Source organism: Herpailurus yagouaroundi, unplaced genomic scaffold (genome assembly GCF_014898765.1).
Source record: "Herpailurus yagouaroundi ecotype Mexico unplaced genomic scaffold, PumYag 205, whole genome shotgun sequence".
NCBI classification, from domain to species: domain Eukaryota; kingdom Metazoa; phylum Chordata; class Mammalia; order Carnivora; family Felidae; genus Herpailurus; species Herpailurus yagouaroundi.
The window spans coordinates 14,471,854-14,494,465 of NW_024412436.1; the positions used below are offsets into that span (position 1 = coordinate 14,471,854).

Below are 22,612 nucleotides of genomic sequence, written 5' to 3' on the forward strand. Positions count from 1 at the left end.
CACGGCCCCACCCATTGCTCTGGGGCCCTGACCCCTGGGGGGCACGTCTCTCTCTGCTTCAAGGGCCGGGCAGGGGTTGGAATTAACACCCCCCTGGAGCTGCCCTCAACGGTCACAGACAGGAGTCCCTGTACAAGTACTTCAGACCCCTCCCCCGTCGGGGGTCTTTTCTAAGGAGCCTGTTTTACATTATCATCTGAGCTTCCCCAGGGATTAGCTCCGGACGCTCACAAAGGAGGCTGCTTTGCTCCCCCATCTCCTCACTAAACCCTGGCCTCCTGCTCCTCAGGTCGGCTTTGCGCCTCAGAGCCCTCATCTCTGGTCCCCTTCTGAGGGGCCCAAACTAGGACACCACGTGTCGACAAAGACCTGCGCATGAGAAGCTATCGTATTTCCCGGTCAGGCTTTCTGTGTAACAAAGACGACCCACCCCCCTCCCCTCTGCAGGTGCTTTTCCTTCCCTGGCCTGCTCCGACCGTGACCTCCAGCTCACATCTGGGCATGTAATCTGGGACCCGCCGCCCAGATCTATCCTCCGCTCTGCCGACTTACATCTTTGCGAAATCCCCGGCCTCAGATCTCCCCCTCCCCGCAGGGAGCAGACCGCCATCCTTGGCTCGGCACTCGAGGCCCCTCACATGCCCTGCTCAGGCCTGCCCTTCTAGCCTCACAGCCTTGTCTGCACTCAGCCTGTGGGGAACAAGGAAGCTCTCTCCTGGAAGGTCCCCACTTCCCAGCAGACATCACCTGGGGTTGTGAGTATTGGATGAGCTGACTTGCCACCTGCTCCGGGAAGTTTCTCTAGCCGGGGACAGGACTTCCTCCTCTGTGGACAGCCCTGCTCTGACCACCTGTGTCCCGGATCTCCTCCGCCGTGTCGCAGTGCCCCGCAGTCTGCAATCACAGAACCACCATCGGCCCCCGGAGGAAGTATGACCACGGCGGTTCCAGACCCGCGGGGCTTCTGGAGCCCGCCTGCGTGGGTTTGAATCCCGGCTCCGCTGCTTAGCTGCTCTGTCACCTAAGTTCTCTGTGCCCGCTTCCTCTGCTGAAAGATTTGGACGGGAACAGAACCCAACTCACAGGCTCGTTCACATGATGCGAAATGTAACACGATGAACGGCGTCTGGTTCACCTAAGAGACATTCACCATTACTAGGAATTACTAGAAACAGTATTATTATTAGTATCGGTATTATATTCCGGAGCAGAGGTCCCCAAAGGGGGACCTGCATTTGTAAAGCTGTTGAGAAAGGGAATCCCCCAAACCTACGAGCTAAAACTTGCTCGAGATGCAGACTGGAGGAAACTAAGGGGGCATGGGCGTTAAATGCAGGATCCTGGACCAGAAAAAGGACATCTGTGGGCTAATTTGCAAACTCTGAGTAAGATCTGTGGCTGATTAATTGTACCGCGTCAGTGTTAATTTCCTGGCCTAAGGTTAACTCAGAACAAAACGCTGTAAAACTTTTCCTAGGACAGAGGATCAAAGGGCTCCCCTAGTGAGCGCCCCTGCCTGGTGACCGCCCAGAGGCCAGCACAGAGCCACTCCAACATGGCGGGACAGGCTCCCTGGGAAATCTATATGTGCCCGGTAGGCAGGGCCATTTAGTCCTGGGTGGCTCCCGCAGGACCTGGTGGGCACACACAGGCTCAATAACAGATGGCATTTGTTTAAATGAACTTAATCAGCCCTTCCCTCTGAGCGCTCCCGAGACCGCTTTCAGTAGATGTCCTCAGAATATTGACCTCTTCCCCAAGATCTAATGGGTCTATTTCAACTCGCTACTGCACCTCAGAACACAGAAGAGCACTTTGGACCCCTCCCCGCCCCACCTCCTCCTATACTTATGTGGCTCACCTGGAGAGACTTCTAGAAGAAAACTGAAAGCAGAATGTTTAGTTACCAGTTTCTTTTCAGTGCCGCAAATCATCATAGCCTCAGTGGAGACAGGAAATATTCCTTTAGAAAAACACGGGGCCGCCTGGGTGACTCAGTCCACGGAGCGACTGACTTCGGCTCGGGTCAAGATCTTGCAATTAACGAATTTGAGCCCCGCATCGGGCTCTGTGCTGACGGCTCGGAACCTGGAGCCTGCTTCTGATTCTGTGTCTCCCTCCGTCTCTCCGCCCCTCCCTGGCTCACACTCTGTCTCCCTCTCAAGAATAAATAAACATTAAAAAAGAAAAAAATAAAAACTCAGACTTAATGTTGTGGGAAGCAAGAAAATTGTGCCATCAATGCCACCGACCATTCCAGGAGGCACGTCGGTGGTCTGGAGCAGGAAGCGCTGATGAAGGGGGGCAGGGAAAGTGTTCTGACCAAATCATGTGGCCCCTAAAAGCAAGCCCTGGGGCCCTGGAAGAGGAATAAAGAGGTCACCACCGTCACTACAATCTAGGGTTTTATCCCTGGAAACGCAGCAAGAGCTGCAGGGTGAGCAGCCGTGTATGAGGTCGGCGTCAGAGAAGCCCCCTCACCCACGTGGCCACGTCTGACCACACTCCCCCCCTCGTCTGTGTCAGAGAAGCTCTCTGGGCTTCAAATGGGCGTCTTTCTTGGGCCTGTGCCCTTGCCCCGAACTTGATCCTCTCAACAGATTTCCCGCCCATGCTCCGCGCCAGGGCCTCTCAGCCCCCGCGCATGGGATCTGACGCCGCTCACCGCGTTCCAGCATCCTAGTCACGTGGCGAAGGGTGGACGTGGGTGAACCAGGGTCTGTGACCTGGTGGAGGAGGAGACAGTGTCCATCGCGATCTCCAGAAGGGAGTAAACTGCCCGCCTTTCGGCATGTTCGTTCAACACCCCTGACTCTCGTACCGACTCGGGTGCCAAGGGGCCAGATGAGCAACGTGACCCAGAGGCAGGCGGAGCCGGGTCCCTCGAGGTCAGGCGAAGAGACAGCGGCAGCAGAACGCCACCGTGACTGCCACCAAAGCCCACAGGTAACCCCAGTCTGCCAGGCTAGGGCCCCGTGCCCGATGGGGAAGCCCAGAAGAGGCATCCGGAATTGAAGGGGGACCGTGATGGCTTTCACACCGCCCTACAGGGGTGACATGAAGGGGGCCCCAGACCCAGCGTCCGCGCTGCAGGCCCCAGGGCTCTTCTCCCAAAGCAGCCGGCACCCTTCCGGGACAGCTTCGCGATGGCCTCCCTCCTGCGTGGCGCCCATCACAGCCTCTTACTGCCACACTGTCCTCTTGAGGAACGCGGAATTTACCGGATGCCTCCTGTGCTTTAATATCCTGACATGAATGGGAGCATCAAGGCAGAGGGCACTCAGCTGAGAGCTCTAACGGCTGCCCACCTGGAGAGACGGGACCACAGGGAAGGCCAGCGTGACCCAGAGCACCTTCCTGAGAACGGGCACCCAGTCCCCCGTGGCCTCCTCTGAGCACTGGACACCCCCATGAGCCCCACAGGTCTGACCCCTCCCTTTCCCCTTAGAGTAAAATCCAGACTCCTCACAAAATCCAGCTGGACGGCGAGCCCCTGGCCTCCCCTCCCAGCCCACAGGCCTCCCTGCCTCCCTCCTGACTCGGGGCCTCCGTGTCTGTTCTCTGTTCTCTCCTCCGGCCAGAAGGTCCTTCCGCCCCTTGAATTCTGCAAGTCTCACCTCAGAGGACTCGGCCCCCAAGAAGCCTTTCTGGAAAGTACTTCCCAACACCCCTGTGCCCCACCCCCCCACCACCCGGTCACTCTCGCGACAGCATGACGTGACTATTGAAATAGCGCGCTTACGGGTACATTTAGCATTTTATGATCTGTCTCCACAAGGCAAGTCGAAGTTCCGGGTAGGGCAGGGCCGCGCTCCTGCTGTTCCCTGCACCCCCCTGCACAGTGTTTTAACAAACCTGTGACCCCGACGGTCACCTTGGGGGAATCTCAATGGGTCAGGCTCTGCTCACAGCACGCAGCTCGCCTGTGACAGAGTGACAGGGTCTCCCACGTAATGGGCACCCCAGGGCTCAATCGTGTCCATCGGAGCCCGGCTGCGGGCCCTTCCCACCTCCACCTCAACACGGACCCCCCGCCGGCACAGGTACCCGCTGCCCATCCGCCAGGGAGAACTGTGCCAACGTCTCCTGGCCTTGCGCCTTCACGGCCTCCACCGCCCGCCAGCCTCTGTGTCCGATGCCAACCCATCCTCTGTGGTCTTCCCTCGGCACAGCCACACCTGCTCCAAGGCTCCCTCCAGCCTTGCTCTGCAGGCGCCCGCTCGCGTAGGAGTCATGACCGCTCTGGGGCTCCCTCACTCGAGGAGAAAAGCAGCGAAAATAAGCCACTTAACGTGACGCTGCTGCTCCGTGCTCAGAGGGGAGGGGAGGGTCTCCTTCCTGACTCAGGAGATGGACCCGCTGCCCCCAGGGGAGCAGTGGATGCCCCACCTCTCACCCCGAATCTCATGAAGACGCTGAGTACTTCCCGCTAGGAGTCACCCCAGGGCCGCTGCACGAGGCTGCTAAAATCGCGACTTTGTGCTTTGGTGTCGAGCCCAGAAACATAAATGGGGCGTCAGGGCAGGTGGACCCCGTTATCTGGCTGTTCCGCGTCCCGCCACAACTCGGGAGGACGCAGGTTTGTGAGTTCGTGGACAGCACATCGAGAGGCAGGTCCCGGCCTCCCCGAGTCTGGGTGGAACTAGCAACTGCCCGGACAGAGGACGGCCGTGGCATGGTCACCCCGACACTTGCTCAGAAACGGCCCCTGCAGAACCTGCTGGTCCTTCCTGGGAGCCTGCAGCCCAGGGGCAGGTGAGAAGGTCCAGCTACGGTCAAGGACTGGGGAGGGACCCACCGAGGAGCCCCGTGGTCCCAGCCCCGTGCCTGCATGTGGACCAAGACCCCGCCATTACCTCACACACTAACTGACGCTGTGACAGTGATGAGGGACCACAAGGCAGGCCGAGGCCCAGCACAAGCTAGCATCCCCGGACCCCAGGTGGGATATGGGTGACATTCCTTCCTCAGGCACTCCAGGCTGCCCAAGGACAAAAGGGAAAAACAAATGGTTGAGAGAGATCACGGTCATACAGGACATGAGTCTCCATCAGGTTACACATATCTTGTTAGTAAATTACAAGGCAAAGGCGGTCTTATCAACGGCTTCATCCCTACAAACCTGTAGACTCAGTTTCCCGGAGCCCCCACATCACCCTCCCCTCCACAGGGATGGGGGAACACAGGCCAGAAGGAAACAGCGGCTGAAACCGAACATCCTCGTGACCTGCAGCCCGCAGACAAATGCTCGAGGCAAATACGGAGCAGAGCATTTGTCCAGGAGCCCCGCCCCTCCTGGTGGTAAGGCCTTAGTAGAGGGAAACAACTTTGACAGCAGCGAGGCCCCTGGCGCCCTCTGGGTCCTCTTTAGCGTATCAAGTCCTTCTAGAAACCTCCGTTTTGCCTTTACCTCCCCACCTCTACAGTAGAGAAGGAGTCACTCCTCACGACCCCAGCGCAGCTCTTCCCGCCCACAGGTATGTCCCCGTGCTTCAATAAAATCACCTTCTTTTGCACCAACGATGTCTCGAGAATTCTTTCTTGACCATCAGCTGCGAACCCCCATCACCCCAAAACCCCATCAACAGTTCAGCGTCATGGGAAGGAAGGATTTGGGCCTTAATCTGAAGGCTTCAGGCCCCGGAGGGACGTAGCCAGAACTGTGCCATTGACGAGGTCTCTCTGGTCCCGGTGGGGAGCAGGGCTTTGTGGAGGGTGGATGGGAATTCAGGGAACATGCTGAGCTCAGCAGGGACACCCAGCAGGGCCACCTGTCACGGCTCATTTCCCGGGAGAAAGGCTTTCTGGCTCGCCGGTCACAGCCAGTGGTGCCGACATCGGACGGTCAGCACTCTGCTGCTCTGAGCTGGGTGCCCGGAGGGGCAAGGCCCTCACTGTGTGCGTCGGCTCCTCCCAGGGCCGGCACAGACACGAGGGAAACACCCGGACCACAAGGACCCGGCTCGCGCCCGCTGGGTCCATACCTGGATTCAGAGCCGTCTTATCTGCGGGCTGTGCAGTAGGGGCATCTCTTCGCCCAGGGGAGCTGGACGGGGCGGGGGAGAGCCCACAGGCTGGGATTATGGGGGCTGCCAGGAGGGGACGGGGGCTTCTGGGAGACTGGGGCTCGGGGATCCACACCCTGAGAGGTGCTGCAGGGAGGGTGGAGGTTCTAGGGGCTTCTATGTGACCCAGGAGCACACACACTGACCAGAGCAGGGGCCCTGTCCTCCTTCCTGCTTGGGGCCGGGTGGCCCCAACTCAGTGAAGTCTACACCCATCTCATGAGGGCAGGCAGCTGGGTGGGCCTCCCCCCACACAGGTGGGGTCCTGCCTGCATCAGAGCCCAGACAAGCTTCACGGGCAATTGGGGAGACATGAGATGGCTTCTGTGGGTTCTCATGAGAGTCTCCCCAGAAACTCCAGGAACAGCTGGGGGGGGGGGTCTTAAATAAGGCTGGGGTCTCTCCTTGTGCAGCTGGTGACACAGGTCAGGAAATGTCATCCCAGGGAAAGGCAGGGGTGTCGGGGAACAGCCAGGAGCCACACGATGTCCCCCTGACAAGACAGGAGCAGGAAAGGAAACACAGGGCTGTCCGGACTCCCCCAGTGTGGGAGGGGGCTGAGTGGGGGAAGGCCCTCTGCCCCTTCTCCGGAGGACCAGCCCCCCCATCGCCCCTCGACATGATGTTCTGTGATGTTCGGTTGACCGAGACTTACCAGTGCCCCCTGTAGGCAGCACAAGCCAGCAGGGGAGGGGACCAGATGGAGGCGGCGGTTCCAGGGGCTCCAACGGCAGAGTTTGCAGATGACACAGGGAGACACGCCATCGCATCCGCATCTTCACACGGGTTCAAAGACACAGACATCGCACGTGCTGAGGGAGGACAATGCAGTTTAGAGTTTTGAACACATTCCATGGGGCGCCTGGGGGGCTCAGTCGGTTGAGCATCTGACTTGGGCTCAGGTCATGATCTCGCAGTTTGTGGGTTCGAGCCCCACGTCGGGCTCCGTGCCGACAGCTCGGAGCCTGGAGCCTGCTTCAGCTGCTGTGTCTCCCTCTCTCTGCCCCTCCCCTGCTCACACTGTCTTTCTCTGTCTCAAAAAAAATAAAAAATAAAAAATAAAAAAAAAACATGATCTGAGCAGTTGCTACATGAGATTCTCTGGGTCTCTGCTCCGTGAAACCTTGTTAAAATGACAGGACCACCAACTTGAGTGCTTGAGTCACCAGGCAGGGAAGTGGGGGCACTGAGCCCCACACAACCCACTTCCCCGCACCCCTGCATGGACCAGGTCCTGATGTAGAGGAGCACAGAGAACTGGTCCGCAGGGCAAGCAGCTCCAAGCATGTGGGGCACATGGACACAAGACCAGACCAGGGGACCAAAGTGCAGGTTCCCCACCCCTGCCCTCAGACGTGCCCTGTGGGCATCTGGACCCTGCATGTTAACTACCAGGCCGTCCTCCAGGTAATTCTGAGGCAAGCGATCCAGCAGACAGAGTTGGAGACGTGGTAAAATAGAACCCGCGGTTTTCAAACTTCCGTGAGGACGATCTCGTAAGAAACCAGTGTTATGGTCCCACATCCAAGACCTTCACACTCGTACAAACACAACAGAAGCTTCCTGGGGCTCATCCTGTGCTGGGCCCTCATCTATTTTGTGCTGTTTTTATTCCATTTCTTTTCTAATTAATTTATTTTGAGTGAAAGAGCGAGGCGAGGCGGGGAGGGACAGAGAGAGAGAGAGAAAGAATCCCAAGGAGGCTCCGAGCTGTCAGCACAGAGCCCGACGCGGGGCTTGAACTCACAAACCATGAGATCACAACCTGAGCTGAGATCCAGAGTGGGTGCTCAACTGACCGAGACCCCGGGCACCCCTGTTCCATTTCGTTCCTTAAATGCTGCCCTTGCCCCTAGTTGGCTACTGCAAACCGTAAACCGGGGGAAACCAGCCAACACTGAAAGGGATGATGCCCAGCTCTCCGCCCCCTTTACAAGAAAACCCCAACTAGACGTCCTGACACGTGGCTGGCGCCCCCGGGGGAGTGGGCTCGGAGCCGGAGCCGAGGTCCCCAGAGAGCGGCGGCCGCAGGGTCGGAGCCCGGAGCCCGGAGCCCAAGGAGCAGCTGTGTCTCCTCTGAGGTGCAGCAGCGGGGAGGGGGCGGGAGGCAGACCCAGCAGGTGGACCAGGCTGTGCCCTGTGACTCTCTCGCTGGGCCCTCGAGTCATCAGCGGACTGAATGAGCCAAGCCAGTGCTTGACGGAGGGGCTTTTTTGCACCATTAAGGAGCCCAGCTGCATTTCTGGTAAGAGGACAGTTCCAAGAGCAGCCTTGGTGGGGGTGGGGGTGGGGGGTGGGGGGTGGCAGAGATGGGCCCCTGACCTGGGGTTGACTTTTTCTTTCTAGGTTAATCTGACAAAACTCTCACTTCACAGGTGGAAAGCTCTTCCTGTAATTTCAAAGCTAAGTTGGGACTGAGAACGAAGCTCACCGATCCCGGGGGGTGTCCCCGGCCCCCTCTTGGGACGCAGCACCCAGAGAGGAAGGCACCCATCACCTGCCCCGAGGCCCCGGCCCCGGCTCGGGCTCCCCTGTCTGCTCCTTGCTCTCCTTCGGGGGTAATGGGGGTAGGAGAGGAGCTGCGTGTGGCACGCTGGGGTCTGTGTCTCTCAACAAGACGGTGTCCCCCTCCTGTAAGGGTACATGTCACAACAGCCACTCGCATATGAAGTCACAGAAACAAGGCCGCTGTGACCTTTGGGCTCACCTGGGGGGGGGGGACAGAGGGAGGGGGGCCTGAGGGAGGACAGAGGGAGGACAGAGGGAGGAGGGCCTGAGCACCTGTCACTGAGTCCTGCCTGCTGGGGGGCAGGCACATGGCCCCCCTTCCGCGTCTCCCTGCAGGCTCACCGTGTCATACAGGCACCGAAGTCGAGGAGCCCGTGCTTGAACAAAGGACACGGAGAGCAGTGACATCGAGCCACGGTGCAGTGACACTGACAACGGCTCGTTCCCCACCCCTGATGGAAGCCCCTGGGCACCACCTGACGGGGTTATTTTGGGTTCTTTGCAGCAAATAATTGCTTATTCCTCGGGCTGCACCCCACACTGTCGCGTCCGTGGTGTTTAGAACCGCACGTTTCATAAACCGGCAAAAATACAGGTGACTTGGAAAAAAATCGGTAATTCTATTTACAATCTCAAATGAATCCAGTGGAATGTTGTTAAAGTCCCCCTGTTATGGGTGTAGCGTGTCAGCAGAGACGGAGAGACGCAGACCCCGGGGCCACTGCGGCCAGCACCCAGGAGTGGAGAAAAGGGCCAAGTTACACTGGCCGCGTGCCAACGGCTGACGTGAACAATTGCTGAGGGGGACGTTACCGCCACATCAAAATCCTCCGTATGCTGCACAGACAGTAATGTGGATTTAAAATTTTTTTTTTCAACGTTTATTTATTTTTGGGACAGAGAGAGACAGAGCATGAACGGGGGAGGGGCAGAGAGAGAGGGAGACACAGAATCGGAAACAGGCTCCAGGCTCTGAGCCATCAGCCCAGAGCCCGACGCGGGGCTCGAACTCACGCACCGCGAGATCGTGACCTGGCTGAAGTCGGACGCTTCACCGACTGCGCCACCCGGGCGCCCCAGTAATGTGGATTTAAAAACGCTCCCTAACACACTGCTTCCTGGGCACCAATCCTCACTTCCCACGGGCGCTCCTGACCAGATCCCTCGGACTCCTGGGGACAGGAAAGAGCCACAAGGGGGTCCCGTCTCGTTGGCTCTCCTGGTCCCCAAGACACAGCTTCCTGCGTGGCTCCTACAGACACCCCTCACGTTCCAGCTTTTCGAGGTGCACGCAGTCCAGACCCCCACCTGGCCTGGGCCAAAAGCACACAGCGTGCGGAGTGGAAAACCTCGCAGCCCCAGCTGCATCACCACGGGCCACGGTGTGGCTCGCGTGGGCCCTACGTGCTTTTGCATTTGTGAACCCCCTCCCCCATTAAAACGTTATTAAAAATTAGGGGCTCCTGGGTGGCTCAGTTGGTTAAGCTCCAACTTTGGCTCAGGTCACGATCTCACAGTCCATGGGTTCGAGCCCCACGTCGGGCTCCGTGCTGCCAGCTCAGGACCTGGAGTCTGCTTCCGGTTTTGTGTCTCCCTCTCTCTCTACACCTCCCCTGCCCATGCTCTCTCTCTCAAAAAGAATAAATGTTAAAAAAAAAAAAATCATGTTAGTGTCTGTACAGTGACCCGAACTGTATTTCAACGAGCAAAATTACCACTTGGAGGGGGTAAGGGGCGCAGGGAACAGAAGTTACGTTACTGGAGTGACTTACTGTAGGTAAATGGATGTTGTGCTCCAGTTAGCGGATTTGTTTTCACTGGGGCTCATGGGGTCACCAACTCCAATGCAACTTTAGCTCTATTCTAGCACCGAGCAAATGAGTTAATTCCGTAAAACCTTGGATTGCTGTTCTGTGAGTGTTCCGCAAGACGAGCAAACATTTCTAATAAACTTTAACTTGATAAACGAGCGACGTCTTGCGATACGAGTTGTATGTGACGCTGAACGTCACATGATCACCACTGAGCCGATGGTTCTTAAAATCCGCCTTGAGGGGCGCCTGGGTGGCGCAGTCGGTTAAGCGTCCGACTTCAGCCAGGTCACGATCTCGCGGTCCGTGAGTTCGAGCCCTGCGTCGGGCTCTGGGCTGATGGCTCAGAGCCTGGAGCCTGTTTCCGATTCTGTGTCTCCCTCTCTCTGCCCCTCCCCCGTTCATGCTCTGTCTCTCTCTGTCCCAAAAATAAATAAACGTTGAAAAAAAAAAAAAATCCGCCTTGATATACAAGTGCTTTGGATTACAAGCATGTTTCTGGAACGAATGATGCTTGCAAACCAAGGTTTTACTGTTCATTGCAGACAGTGAGAGGGGTTTCTCACTGTTGGAGAAGAAACTCATAAATTAGAAAAGGGGGGGGGTGGTAGAATGAACCCTGTGTGGTGCTGCAGGGGACCTGGAGGTGTCAGCGTGGACTTGAGCTCATGGCCACGTGCACGCACACGCAGATGTGGGTATGATGGGTGTGGAGGAGCATATTCACGTTGTAGAAACTTCCATAAGACACACGTCCTAGGTCTGCTCACCGAGGAGGCTCACGTTGACCCCAGAGAAGGGAAACCCACCGAGCATACCCAGTGCCTAGACCTTGATTTCCAAATTCATTTTCCAATCACAAGGCACATCTCCTTGGAGAAATGGTTTGCTCCAGGGCTGGGGCCCTGAGTACACAGGAGAAGCCGAGGGCATCTCGTGAGCCAGAAACCAAGCAGATGCTCCACAAAGATGAGGGCGGGCTAAGGACAGAGGAGGCAGCTTGGAGCTGCTCTGCTGACCAAATACGGGACAATCTGAACCACAAAACCACCATGGATTATATCCAGTAAAACAAAAGAACCCATGAATCCACACCGACGCAAATAAATAGGTGGGGGGAAGGAGAAGCTTTTCCAACTCATGAAAGTATCACGGACAACAGGAAAGCCCCACTTGGAAAGCAGCACAGCGCAATCGATTCAGCCCAGAACCATTCACAAGAGAGGAAAGCCGTGAGAGAAAGCACGAGACACAGGATATTTACAGTTTCAAAGTGTTTGCCCACAAATACTTATTAGAAAAGACAACCACATTAACTTGACAATGGGCAAATCTGGCACTTGATACTGTGAACACAGGATCAGAGCAAACCTCACTTGAAATAAAAACGGGCATAAACTCAGCGTGTGAGAGGGGCGCGTGGGTGGCTCAGTCCATCAAGTGTCCAACTTCAGCTCAGGTCACGATCTCACGGTTCGTAGGTTCAAGCCCCATGTCGGGCTCTGTGCTGACAGCTCAGAGCCTGGAGCCTCCTTCGGATTCTGGGTCTCCTTCGCTCTCTGCCCCTCCCCCGCTCTGTCTGGATCTCTCAAAAATAAAGAAAAATGTTAAAATAAAATTTAAGCTCAGCACGTGATCGTGGACTAGAACAAAACACGGGTAGTACACCCAGCCAACTGCATCAGGTCCTCCGTTAAAATCAGAGGGATGTCGACGCATTACTTTTCCAACTGCACCGTGGTCAGGTAAGAGAAGGCGCCCGTGTTTAGGAAACACGCTAAAATATAGAGCGGTCGGTGCTTTCAAACATTTCAGAAAAATAATCGTGTCTGTGTGTGGGTGTGTATACGCACGTGTGTGTGCGTGTGCGTGTCTGTGCACGTGCGTAGGTAGAGAAGAAATGATAAAGCAGGTGTGGTGAAATGTTAACACGTGGGGAACCTAAGTAAAATCTACACGGGAATGCTTTGTACTATGTCTTTTCCAGGTCTGAAGTGATTTCAACATAGTTAAATGTAGGACGAACACTGGCTGCTCGTGTTAACCAAAGTCACCCTTTTGAACCAGCCCAATTCAAATTGATTATCACGTAGCTTCTAATCTGACAAACGGCACATAACACGGTTTTATTTTATTTATTTATTTATTTATTTTTTTCCAACGTTTATTTATTTTTGGGACAGAGAGAGACAGAGCATGAACGGGGGGAGGGGCAGAGAGAGAGGGAGACACAGAATCGGAAACAGGCTCCAGGCTCCGAGCCATCAGCCCAGAGCCCGACGCAGGGCTCGAACTCACGGAGCGCGAGATCGCGACCTGGCTGAAGTCGGACGCTTCACCGACTGCGCCACCCAGGCGCCCCGCATAACATGGTTTTAAAACTGACACGTGAAAGTAGTTTTTCTGGGACACTTGCCATTGCTTTGAGTTCGATAATGATAAACCATGGGATGTTTCTCTCAAGAAGCAAAGAATCATAGGGGCGCCTGGCGGCTCAGTCGGCTGAGCGTCTGTGTCTTGCTTTCGGCTCAGGCCACGATGTCACGGCTCGTGAGTTGGAGCCCTGCATCCGGCTGTGCGCCGACCACTCAAAGCCTGCCTGGGATTCTCTGTCTCCCTCTCTCTGTCCCTTCCCCTGCTCGCTCTCGCTCTCAAAACAAAGAAATAAACTGAGTAAGAAAGAAGCAAAGAATCATAGGTGGGACGCCTTTTGCTGAGAAGCTGTATCACAAACATTTCTCGTATTCTGGACATACGGTGGGATATTCTGACATCTTAAAGCCTGCTCTGGCTGGGGAGGGACTGCCCCCTCTAGAGAACCAGTTCTTGGAGCAGCAGAGGCCCCCTCGTGCCTTTGATCTGCAGAGTGACCATGCGGGGCTGGGGGGGACCTCCTCTGCCTCGACCATCCCGGGGCCACGTACTACTGGGGACATCCCGTAGCCCCCAGCCCACGGGCCTCAAACCGGCCGGCCCGTCCTCGGCTGTTCGCCAGCCCTGCCTGCCTTTTCCTCCGGCCTGATGCTTCCTTCGCTCCTCTCTCGTCTCCTGACCGCCTGGTGTCTCACATGGCCCTGTGAGCCCGCAGCCTCCGCCGCCAGCACCTGGGAGCGTAACGGACTGTGCTCCCGAGCCTTCCCTTGGCCTCCTCTCGCAGCCTCACCGGACCGACGACCCCATAAAGGGACACAGAATGCAAGTCAGGGCCATGCTGCGGCCACATTGTCTCCTAGTGATGGAGTCCCGGGTGGGACGAGACAGAAAGCCTCCAGTCTCATCAGGACCATGAGCCCCGCCTCTGGACATCCTCCCAGGCCCCTTCAGGGCCTGCCACTGGCTCCCCACCCCCTTGCGGAGGCACACAGCGCACCAGGTGCCCTGCGGGGACTTGTGCCCGGGCACCAGGCCCCAGCACAGAGGGGCTCCCCACACTCCCGGCTTTGCCTGCTTCTGGTATATTCCCAACAAACAGGGCCTGCAGCTCCTTTCCAAAGTTCCGCCCCCAGGGAAGGAGGCGAGAAACGTCTGGAAATTGGCTCTCCCTTCTCTGTGCCCCTCACACCGGCAGTCCTGCACCAGTGACCAAGAGGCACAGAGAATGAAGTCTGGCTTCCTTGTCCCCGGGAAGGACCTAAAGAAGCTTGGCCTGAGATGCCGTAGCCCTGGCCGGTGCCTTCTCCCTCCCTGTGCTTTCCTGGAAGCCCCTCCCACACTGGACCACCCGCTCCTTGTCTCTGGGGAGCCCGCAACCAGAAGGAACGCTATGACAATCGATGGCGCTAAGGTCTGCGGAAGACCCCCGCAAACCAGAAGGCCCTACAGGTGAACACGGCCTCATTACCACTACGGACATTTGGAACCGGTCCTGCCCGTCGACCCCCCCACCCCCTGGGGCCCGTTCCCACGCGGCCCCGAATCTCAACTTTCTCTCTGCTAACCTGCAGGTGCCGTGGAACAGACCAGCTCCAGACTTGGGGGCTCAGACCGCTCACCGTTCCTCCGGGTCCTGCTCGAGCGGGTGCTCCTGCGGGTCCTGCCGGGGCCGACTCGGGCCCCCGCGCTCGGTCACTGGGGTGGCCGTGGCATCTTTGATGCCATCTTCCTGAGCAACGTTCCTGGAAAACAGGAGCAGGGACAGGGAGCGCGCTGAGGCCCAGGCGTGGCGGTCACGCGGCGTGCCTGACGCGCTCTGCAGGTGAGGACGAGTCACACGGCCGGCCCAGGCGCGGGGGTGCCGTATTTCGCCTGCCACAGCGCCACATCCACCCGGCGGGGTGTAAGCAGCGGGGTCACAGGTCCGATTCGCACATCTCCAGGGAGCACGCGGCACCCGCTGGTCACGGGGCGACAGTCACCTCCCCGGGACAGGTCGCTGATCGAGAACCGTCCACCTGGGACACAGCGGCCGGATCTGAAGACCCCGACCTCTAGGTGCAGCCTTGGAGCCAGGCCCCTCCACGCCCAACAGGCTGGCCGCGTGTGGCTGTCCCCTGAGGGCCGCGCATCATCACGTCTGTCCCCCCACAGGAGGAGCAGGGTCAGACTGGAGGCCAGGGTGGCAGTTTCGGACGTGGAAGGAGCTTGAAGTATTTGGGCTCCAATATGTGTGGTGCTGGCGGGATGTCAGCAGGGCCCCGGTGACGCCAAATGTCTGGCTGGGGACAGATCCAGCCCTTCCCCCAAGGGCGGGGCAGGTGTGTTAGGAGGAGGGGTGGGGGCAGGGCAACGCCAGGTGGGAGGACACCGCCAAGTCCAGAGCAGGAACCAGGGGCTGTGTTCCGTGCAGAGCATTATTCCAGGAAAAAGGACAGGCTGATTGCAGCCACTTTGTGTCACCAACAATAGTTGCTCCTGAACCTGCCTCGTGTCTGTTTCTCTCTGTCAACCTCAGAGAAGCGGGATGAGACACGGTGACCCCGCCTGTGCCGGGGATGGCAGAGCTCACAGAGCGGGTGCGGCTGAGACCCAGGCGTGTTCTCTTTCGGGGGGTTCGGCTGTTTCCACCTTCTCTGAGGCTTGGGAAACCGCCAGCCTCCCCCACCATGAAAACGACCCCCTCCAGGAAGCCCGAACAACGTGTGAGGGGAAGCCTCATCCGTGGCGGTGACCCCTCCTCTCTCTCTGGCTCTCCGCGGCTCGGGCCCGAGCGCACAGGGCAGTGAACGTGGGAGAGTCTACGCAGCTCTGGAGCATCCAGTCGTCGCTAGGAGCCGTGCAGGGTTCTGAGTATTTGAATCCACTTCCCAAAGATGCTGTGACGCGGGTGCGGTCACCGGCCCCGTTTTACAAGATTAAGCCACTGGCCTAAGGCCACGGGGGCTGGAAGGTGGCAGGGCTCGGACGAACCTTGTTTTAACGCAAAGGCCTTTTTCTCAATACTAAGGGTTCCAGGTCCCCCCGGCGCCGTCAGGAGCCTTAGATCCACCATGTGGACTGAGTACAAAACATGCACACGTGCCATGGAGACCGACGGCATGCCGTCACTTCCAGGTCATGATGAAGTCCTCACAGCTTGTCCTGAGCCTCCCCCCACGCACTGAAATGCATCCATGACAAGAGGCTGGCCCTGCAGCCGTTCTGACCCGCTATGCACGTGCAGTGTAGGCTTAAGCTCCGTCCCTCGCCTTCCTCGCCACCGTTTTTGAGTTATTTCTTCCATCGGGTGAACTCCTAGGAAGTGGGGCTCCAAAACAAACCAAGAAAGTTTCTTTCGGGTCCAGTCCAGTGCTGTTCCTGGGTCTTTACCCTTAATGATTTACAGACGCGGGTTTGGCTGACGGTAGACACAGAGGCCCCGAGATCGTTCTCCCTGTGAAGGCCTGCGCGACAGGGCCACACGTCACTCGCCTCCCGCAGCACCGGGCAGGACGGGGTGTGGAAGAATAAGAACAACCAGCAACTCTGGGCCAGGCCCCGCGCTTGTGCTGGGAAAGTTCCCGCGCGCCCGGTGAGCACGGACGGCACATCCCCATCACACCCACCTGCCCCCTCCTGACGGGGAAGTGGAGGGGAGCAGAGACCCACCCTCGCGACCTGGGGTGGATTCACGGTGGTAACTGTATTTAGTGGGTCAGAACTAACCGGGACGAATTATCTGACTAGAGGGAATCATCGGAGCACTGAGGAGGCCACAGCGTGTGTTAAGTGTTATGTGTTTAACACTTGTTACACACATGCATTTGTGTGAACATACACACACACACACACACACACACACACACGTTTCGTATTGTGGATCGTGTTCCAAAACTGTGTGAAAGCCACCGGCTCGTCCAAATCCCAACCATTCCTTCTAGTTCCTCTGCTGCCCCCGCAGAGAAAGAAACCTTCCCAAAAGTATTCCAAGCCTCCTGGAAACGTTCTGGAGCCTTCCTGGCCCAGAGTGCACGTGGGAAGGTGCGGCCAGGCTGAAGCCGTGTGGACGCGCCCCCACGCTCCCGGGCCCCCCCCCCCCCCAGTGCTGGCGGAGGAGCTCTGAGCCACAGGTACGTCTGTGGGCAGCTCCCCCACGCGGAACTGCTGTCTCCCGCGGCCGTAGCAGCCCGCAGAGACACACGGTGAGGCCCCGTGACAACCGCCAATAGTGGATGGAGATCACCTAACTCGTGATGTCACTCAACGGTAAAATGGTAGCAAACGATACGGAGAAAGGGACAGACGGTGCCACCTGATACCGTTGAGTGTCAGAACCATGATCATGTACCAACCACGGGACCCTCAAGCATGTCAGCCTGTGACCACGAAGACTGCAGTTTCCAAGGTTTTCTGGGGCCCTTCCGCCTGAGACCAGACTCCTCGCCTGGCGTCTGTGCCTCACCTCCGAGCAGGTCCTCTTGCGTCCGGAGGGAAAGGGCGGGAGGGAGAGAGGCGGGGGGTCCGCGGAAACAGCCCTGCTTTGCCAACGGGGAGACTGGGGCTGAGCGGGTCATGTAGTCTGTGAGCACCGGGGCCTCCCTCTCCAAAGGAAATGAGAAGGATTCGCGTTACTCACAGGGTTACCAAGATGAGTTAAGATCACACAACCCAACCATGTGCTCGAAGTTCCCTCTATGTTGATTCAAGGGCGTGTAAAGGCCAGAAGCAAAGGGACGGAAAAGATACTTCACATAAATGGAAATCAAGAAAACCGGGTGGTAATACTTACGTCAGAGAAAATCGACTTTACGTCAAAAATTGTCACAAGAGGGTCGCCAGGGGGGCTCAGTCGGTTAAGCATCCGACTTCCGCGCGGGTCACGAGCTCACAGTTTGTGGGTTCGAGCCCCGCGTTGGGCTCTGTGCTGACAGTTCGGAGCCTGGAGCCTGCTTTGGATTCTGCGTCTCATTCTCTCTCTCTCTGCCCCTGCCCTGCCCACACTCTGTCTCTCTCAAAAATAAATAAACATTAAAAAAAAATAATCTCTGACACGGAGGAGGACTGAGACCCCACCAATCTCCTGACCACAAGGGACTAAACTAGAAGTCAACAGCGAAGGGAAGGATGGAGATTACGAATAGGTGGAAATTAAACAGCTCTTGAGCGATGGTGGGATCCAAGAAGCAACAACTAAAAGGGGAAACAGAAGCTACCTGGGCACAAGAGAAAAGAAAACCACTGATGCGGCAACTGGTAACCCTAAGAGGGAGGTTTACTGGGACAAACGCCCACATGAAACACGAACAAAGGCCTCAAGTAACAACCTAACTTTGCATCTCAAGGAGCCAGAAAAAAACACCAGCTCTGTCCAACCTTAGCAGAGGAAAGAAAATAACGGCGGGAGCCCTCACTTGGTCCCTTTTTAAGAAAAGGGAGAGGAGGGAAATGCAGAGAGCTCGCAGCAGGTCACAGGTGGCCAGGCAGAGGCGCAACCAGGCTTCCGGCGCTGGGGGTACCTGACCCGGGAACCAGCGAGCCCCCGTGACGCAGAGCACAGATGGTGGCCCGTCTGCGGGACCACCTGCTTCACGCCTCATTCTCCGGGCCGTGGGCTCACCTTCCCGTCCCTGCTCTCGGAGGCCGTCGGCTTCCCCGAGTTAGGGCAGCCCCGCCACGGCGCCCGTCTCTCAGACAGGCAGGCACCGGCTCACCCCCGATTCCAGGGGCGCGGAGGGCGGGAGGGGTGGGACGGGTGTCCGCTCAGGTCCAACCCCCTCCCCTCTGGGCATCTTCCTGCCGGAGCATAGGACCCTCTGCTCAGAAAAACGAACGTACACGCAGTTTTTGCACATGGCCCTGGAGGCTCACGGATCCTCTGAGGCCCATCGGCGAGCCGGGGACCCCAGGCAGGGAGTCAAGTCCCCTCCTCTTCACCTCTTCTACCCTGAAGGAAGTGCGTCAGCCATATAACTTGTACCAAGTCAACGGACCCGGTGCCGAGGTGCTTCTCAGGGCCTGATAACAGAGTGCTCCCTGGACCCAAACACGGCGACTGCGGCCAGGTCTTACCTCTGCTTTCCCGGCCACACCTCCGGACGACCCACCCGCGCCGATCTTTCTCCTTCGGTCTGGCCCGCACCTGCCGCCCCAGCGAGTAACACTCCCCGGGCGGCCTTCCCCACGCTCGTGCACGCCCACGCCATCCTCCCCAGGCCCGTGCGCCCTCACGTGGTCGTCCCCACGCACGTCGCCCTCCCCGTGCACGTACACGCCCACGTTGTCCCCCCCACGCCCGCGCAGACGCGCGAACCCAAGGACGAGCTCTCCGCTCGCTACCTACGGATCAGCCGACGTCACTGCAAAGGCCGAAGTCAGTAGCGCTGAGAGCAGGTGCAGCCGTGCCCGGGGACGGAAGGAGGTCAAGCACACCGAGCCCGCGTCTCCTGTCTCTTCTGCTTTCCTCCTGGTGGGCCTCACCCCGGACAGGCCGCAGTGAGCGCCCCCAGCCCCGCGCTCCTAGTCTCCTTCTAACCCCCTCTCCCGAGGGCCTCAGCTGAGTCCGCAGAGACTCGAATCACCTGTGCTCCCACGAGCCAGTCTCTGCCGAGAGGGAGGTGGGAGACCCTCGCCGGCCACGTCGGGTCCCCTGCTTGCCCTGGACGTGGTCCCCCAGCTGCCAGCGGATTTTCCTGGCCAGAACCTCCCCGAGCCAAAGGGTTTCTTCAAAGGAGTCAGAGGCGTCCGAAGAACGGGGGGCACAGCGCGCAGAAAAGACGCACAAAGGCCTGTTCCCGCACTACCTTTGCTGTTTGCTCCCCCGTTCCCAGAACCATAGTGTTGTTTTAATTTTTTAACGTTTATTTATCTTGATTTGGGAGAGAGAGAGAGCACGCCCGAGCAGGGGAGGGGCAGAGAGGGAGACACAGAAGCTCCAGGCCCTAAGCTGTCAGCACAGAGCGGACATGGGGCTCAAACTCACCAGCGGTGAGATCATGACCCCAGTCGAAGTCAGATGCTTAACTGACTGAGCCCCCAGACGCCCCCAGAATCATAGTTTTATAGCTTGTCTCCACACACCGGGATAAAGACAGCTTCCTCCAAGCTCAGCGGCTACCCTGGGGTTCTCTCCACTCCAGTGCGGTCCTTCCTAGGGTCCAGATGGTGGACCCCAAAGCAGAGGGACCAGTGATGCAGCAGAAGCCCGATCTGTCGTGGCTCACACCCTGAAAGATAACATAGATTTGTTCTCCAACCTTCTGTCCTTGCTGCTGAGTTTATAGCCTCAAGAGTAATTTTGCACATGTGTGCCTGAGTTTTGCCATCCTGACTCGGGGAACAAGGCCATCTGTTCACAGCTACAGATGATTAGGAGGAATGCCGAGGCCACCTAGGATTTGTTTTTCTAGAATCCCACAAAAGGACTCTGATGAAGCACACACTGCTCCCCGTGGTTTCTCGTCACACAATAACCAGCATTACTCAGGCTCTATCATCTCTCCAAAGTGGAGGAGGAAGTGATGGAATTTTCTGGATAAGCTCTGTTTAACACTTGCCCTGCCTCCTGCACAGTCAGCTCCAAGAAGCAAATCAGATCATGTATGTGAACCTACTTTGAAAATTATAAAGTACAGGGGCGCCTGGGTGGCGCAGTCGGTGAAGCGTCCGACTTCAGCCAGGTCACGATCTCGCGGTCCGTGAGTTCGAGCCCCGCGTCGGGCTCTGGGCTGATGGCTCAGAGCCTGGAGCCTGTTTCCGATTCTGTGTCTCCCTCTCTCTCTGCCCCTCCCCCGTTCATGCTCTGTCTCTCTCTGTCCCAAAAATAAATAAATGTTGAAAAAAAAATTATAAAGTACAATTCAAAAGCAAGCTATCATTGTCATTAAATAACAAACAGTTACCTATGAAATCGACCAACAACGGATTTTGTTGTTTAGAAACAACTTTCTAGATACGGACTGTCTTTCCAGCATCCTGGCACTTTCTCAGGCTGTGGAAATTAATAAGATGGTCTCAGAGGTGCATGCTTTCTAGCAGGGAGCAAAGTCGTGACCAAGTGATCGCCGAACAGTGGGGTCGGAGGTGGGCACTCCTCGCTCTTACCACGAGAGTCCAGGATAAGAGAGGCGTTTGGATTCCTTGGCCTTTCACGACCCATGTGTCATCACGGGGAGGGCAGCCCCTTCTGCCCTCAAACAAATAGACTTTGATCCACATGGATAGCTTGGGCCACAAAGCATCACGATTGTGGTCCTGCCATGACCTCTGGTGAGACCAGGGGCGCCTGGCGCTTGTCTCCAGCATGCACGAGACTGACGTCCATGAGAGCTCATCCTGCACGATGTTTATTCTGTCGGGTGGAGCAGTGAATGACAGAGAAGAATGACCGTGTGAATCAGAAAACAGAAACAGAACACTCTGGAGACAGAAAATGAATCTACCCCCTTTGAGAACCATCCCTTTGCAGTTAGTAGATGGCACTGTCTTTAATTAATCGCTAGTGAAGATGAAAGCACAAAGCAAGCATGCCACGCGCTCCCCCACCCGTCCCTCTCGCTGGTGGGTCCTACAGCACAGCACCCGGGTGTCCCTGGGCCGCACCCAGCCCACAGGACGCAGGGGACCCGCAAACCGGGGCCGCCCGTCAGGTAGCTCACCGGTGCTGTTCACCCCGACAGCTCACATGGAGGGTGAGGGGCTGCAGGTGGGGGCAGGGAGACGGAGTCCAGACCTTGTCTCAGGAACCACAACACACGCGAAGCCAAGTCCAGGGCACGGCCACCCTCCAAGGCTCTGGTCTTCATCCCACACGTGGTTCTCGTGGCCCGTCCAACCAGCAGGTATGGAGGGCTGGGAGGGGTCTGCTCCATCAACACGAGGGAGCGAACCCGAGAACTAGGAGTCGCCGCCTCCAGGGAGCAGGTGATGCAGCACGAGAGGGGAGGGACGGTCCCCAGCGGCCGGCGAGGGCCACCTCAGGTGAGGCTGGACAGTAGATGAACCACTTCACATGGGAGCAGGTGGGAGGGGGGAAGGGTGTCATCCGGAAGATGAAGTTGATGGAAGGCCCGGTGTGGCCGAGTGTATCAAAGGATTTACACAATTGGGACGGGTTAGTGATAAACACCTTAAAAACTAAGTGAAAAAGACCATTACTAACATCCCCCCCAGAAAACTCCCAAAAAGTTCTGCCACAAAGGAAATGTGACTGGCTCGGCTGGTGAACAGGATTGGCCTGGTCATAGTGACGTAAACCCCGACTGTGGATGGGGTCAGAATTGACCCTGAAACACTCTCGGGAGGCTGCGGAGAAAGGAAGCTTGCCCGAGCAGGGCGGTGAAGCCTCATGTTCTCATCTTGTACACAGCAATCCAAGCCTAGCACCTGAGAGACGGAGCCAGACCTCCTCGCCAGAGAGTTCAGAGGAGCTGAAGAGGGTTGTTTCTGAGCTGTGAGAAGTGACTACGGGGAACAGTGTCGCAAGCCGGGTGGAACAGTCTGATTTCCTGACTGTGCACGTAGCCTGGCTGGAAATCAGACGGCACAGGAACAGAATGAAAGCAGCGTTACGAGCCTCGATGCTGAATTTGTCCTAAGTCAGGCTGCCAGATAAAATCTGCAAATCCCAGTTCAATCTGAATCTCAGATGAACATCAACGTTCTAAAATTTTAATTTTGGGGGGACACCTGGGGAGGCTCAGTCAGTTAAGCGTCCTTCTTTGGCCCAGGTCATGATCCCAGGCTTCGTGGGTTTGAGCCCCATCAGGCTCTGTGCTGACAGCTCAGAGCCTGGAGCCTGCTTCGGATTCTGTGTCTCCCTCTCTCTCTGCCCCTCCCCTGCTTGCACTCTCTCTCTCTCCCTCTCAAAAATAAGCA

The 22,612-nt window shown here is 57.2% G+C and overlaps 1 protein-coding gene and 1 long non-coding RNA gene across 2 annotated transcripts in view; one reads left to right on the forward strand and one right to left on the reverse strand.

Annotated features, from left to right (window-relative positions):
- Window positions 1–2,163: 2,163 nt before the first annotated feature.
- Window positions 2,164–5,520, forward strand: LOC121015179 (uncharacterized). Its single transcript, XR_005783680.1, has 2 exons — window positions 2,164–2,946; window positions 3,207–5,520. It is a non-coding gene; the product is annotated as an uncharacterized LOC121015179 (long non-coding RNA).
- Window positions 5,521–6,737: 1,217 nt separating this feature from the next.
- The window catches only part of CNIH3 (cornichon family AMPA receptor auxiliary protein 3), a 133,422-nt gene continuing 117,547 nt past the window's right edge, over window positions 6,738–22,612 (reverse strand). Inside the window, exon 6 of the mRNA XM_040451945.1 lies at window positions 6,738–6,877. Coding sequence (XP_040307879.1) covers window positions 6,844–6,877 — 34 coding nt within the window. The 3' untranslated portion in view covers window positions 6,738–6,843. The remainder of the gene's footprint in view (window positions 6,878–22,612) is intronic.